This window comes from Ursus maritimus, assembly GCF_017311325.1.
Source record: "Ursus maritimus isolate PB19 chromosome X unlocalized genomic scaffold, ASM1731132v1 scaffold_X1, whole genome shotgun sequence".
NCBI classification, from domain to species: Eukaryota; Metazoa; Chordata; class Mammalia; order Carnivora; family Ursidae; genus Ursus; species Ursus maritimus.
In genome coordinates, this window is record NW_024423319.1 from 2,386,469 (window position 1) to 2,389,232 (window position 2,764).

Sequence of the window (2,764 nt, forward strand, 5' to 3'; positions counted from 1 at the left end):
ATCCTCAGGTCTGTCCAGGCTGCCGTTCCCGAAGGTGGGTCGCACCTGACCTGCAGAAGGAGCTGATATGGGCTAGAGTGGCTGGGCGCCCTGCCTCGCTGAGAAGCTGTGCTTCCATCCTAAGGGGGGGATCAGTCACAGCTTGGCCCCCCCCTCCTCTCTCTGCCCAGGCCTCACTTCTTCTCTCTCCTACCCTCAGGAGCTCTCAGCCTTCTGTCACAGACTCCCAAGGCCACCAAGTATCTCCTGCCTGCCTTTTCCTGGCCGCAGAGTGGAGAACCCCAAGCATCAGAGGGAGAGCAGAGTGCTGCTCAATGTCATAAGCAGGCCAGTGGCCCTTGGGCTGGGTCACCCTGCCTGCTTCCCCTCTAACACATGGCAGCCCCACCTTAACGAGCACTGACCATGGGCATCCCTTGCAGGTCCTGGACCCACCCACCAGCCCCTCTCATCCCACTCCTACACCTCAGGGTGGGGCAACCAAACATGGTGCCAACCACTGGCGTATGAGATGAAGGTCACACCATAGCTGGTCTCCCGGGGCCATTTGTGTCACCCCTCCCAAGCCCTGGATCCCCCACTTTCAGCCTCCTACATGTCTCCCAGTCTTATCAGTAGGTCTTTGGGCAGCTGGTTCCCCACCCAGCAAACCTGGATCCATTACTCCAGTTCCAGTTGCAGTGGCCCCTCCTAGGGGGGCTTCCTTCCTTCCCCTGCCGTCACCCTGGGCTACGGGCACTGGGCCTCTCAGAGTCTGCCATTTCCCCTTGCCCTCCAGAGAGGGTTCCCTGAGTCCCATGGGTTCCTCCTAACTCCCTCGGAAGCACCCAAGGTGAGCACTGGGTGGGCAGCCTTGGGGTGACCAGCCTTCTCTCCTTCTGCCCCTACCCCTGGGGGGGAGGATTCTAAGAACAAGATAGAGTGCTCCCTTCCTGCCAGCCTTTTCCTGCTGGTGCCACCTACTCACCATTGGGGGGCCCGGGCCAGCTGGGTGACGGCTGCAGGGTCAGCGTGCCCACGGGGGTTGGCGTGGCCGTGGGCTCTCTCAGGCTCGGCCCCTGCTTGGCCAGGACCCCTCCAGGGCAGCATCCCACCCAAAGAGCCAGGACTGGGAGCGTCACGCTCTTTATGGCCACTTCACTTGGGCTGTGCAGGCCTCCTGGGCCGGCAGAGGGGATGAATAGCGGGGAGGGTGGGCGCGGCAGCCACAGCAGGATGGGGCGCAAGCAGGACGGCACACCACAGCCCTGCTCCCTAAGCTCCTGGCCCTGGCTGTAGTGCTCGGAGCCTCCCCTCCGCCCCAGCTCTCCCCCAGGAAGGTCCCCCCAAAACAAACACCTCCTTAGGCCTTGCCCCCAACCTCCCCCAATGTCCCCTTCTCCCACCTGAAGAGAAAGAGAGATTGATTTTTCTCTTGGACTCGAGTGTTCTTGGTCTTTTGCTCTAAGGCCTGCATTTATTCTCCACTGGACCAGGCCCAGTGGCCCCCATGAATGGGGTTTCTGTCTCTATACACAGTGGACTTGTGAGGCCCACCACAGGGCAAGCCGCCCACCCCAGGCTGCCAGGTCTTACGTCCATGGCTGGGAAAGGAGAGGGGCTGGGCCTTGCAAGCAGCAGGCCTCAGGGCCTTCTGGGCCCTCGGTATAGGGGGCAGGTGCCAGGGCTGCCCAGAACCTGCCAAGCCTGTGGGCTCCTGCCGTGGGCGCCAGTGCTGAGGCCTCCCAATTCCGGAGGAAACCACACTTGGGCAGAGCTAGGGTGGCAAGCATGGACCCCAGCCCTTGGGGCCCCAGTGCCCCTGGGCACAGGCTGCCTTGGGTTGGTCCCTCTACCGGTTCCCTGACTACCTCGAGGCAACTCCCTTCCCTCCAGACCTCCATTTTTGCCTCTGGAAAAAGTGGAGGAGGGGAATGACACATCCTGCAGCCTTCCCAGCTGCACCCCCACCCCCGCACTAAACTGTGTGTGAACCAGGGGCTGCTGGGTCCCAGCATGACCACTGTCATTAAGCAGTCCCAAGATGCTCCCTTGCTTGGGCACCGCCCTCTTGGTCAGAGGGGCACCTGCGGATCAGGACAGGACAAGGTGGAACGGAAGCCAGGCCTGAGGGAAGGGGTTTCCGGGTGGAGCCAGAGGCAAAGAAGGGGGTGTCTGACCACAGGCCTCTGGGCCAACCCTCGGAAGGCCCCAGCCCCAGGCCCCCGCTGCAGGAGCCAAGGGCGGGCTGGCGGGTGAGGGCTGGCAAAGAGGCCCCGTCTCACCACATGGCTCTTTGGGGCCAGCTTTGAGGAAGCTTTTCCTACAGCTCTGTCCAGCGTTGACTTATGTTTGGAAGTGATCTGAAAAAATGAGTTAATTGTGGGCAAGGCTTGGGTGGAGGGGAGAGGGAGAAGCTGGGGGAGGGTGCAGGGAAGGGGGAGCAGGGCCAGGAAGGGCCATCTGGAAACAGCTTCCCACCACTATCTGGGGTTCAAGGTCTCTGTCCAACGCCACAGGGGAGTGTGTGAGATGCACGAGGGGGTTGGGGGGGGTCAGGGCGGGGAGTCCCCAGCAAGAGGGTCTTCACTGGGCTCCTCGAGGACATTTTCACATGTGGGTCTGCGAGCAGGGCACGGTGGGGGCATGGGAGTTGCTGCCTTTAAGGAGCCCCATGCCAGCTCACAGTCCTGTAAGAGCCACACAGGGTCCACCGGCACCCTCTCCCTTGTCCCAAACAGGAATCTGGTTTATGGCCTGAATCTGGGATTGTGCCACACACAGA

The 2,764-nt window shown here is 61.8% G+C and overlaps 1 protein-coding gene across 1 annotated transcript in view; it reads right to left on the bottom strand.

The window, feature by feature from the left end:
• Window positions 1–2,764, bottom strand: part of LOC121103333 (extracellular matrix protein 2-like) — a 21,287-nt gene that overhangs the window by 8,576 nt on the left and 9,947 nt on the right. The window contains 1 exon segment of the mRNA XM_040632917.1: window positions 968–1,159. Coding sequence (XP_040488851.1) covers window positions 968–1,159 — 192 coding nt within the window.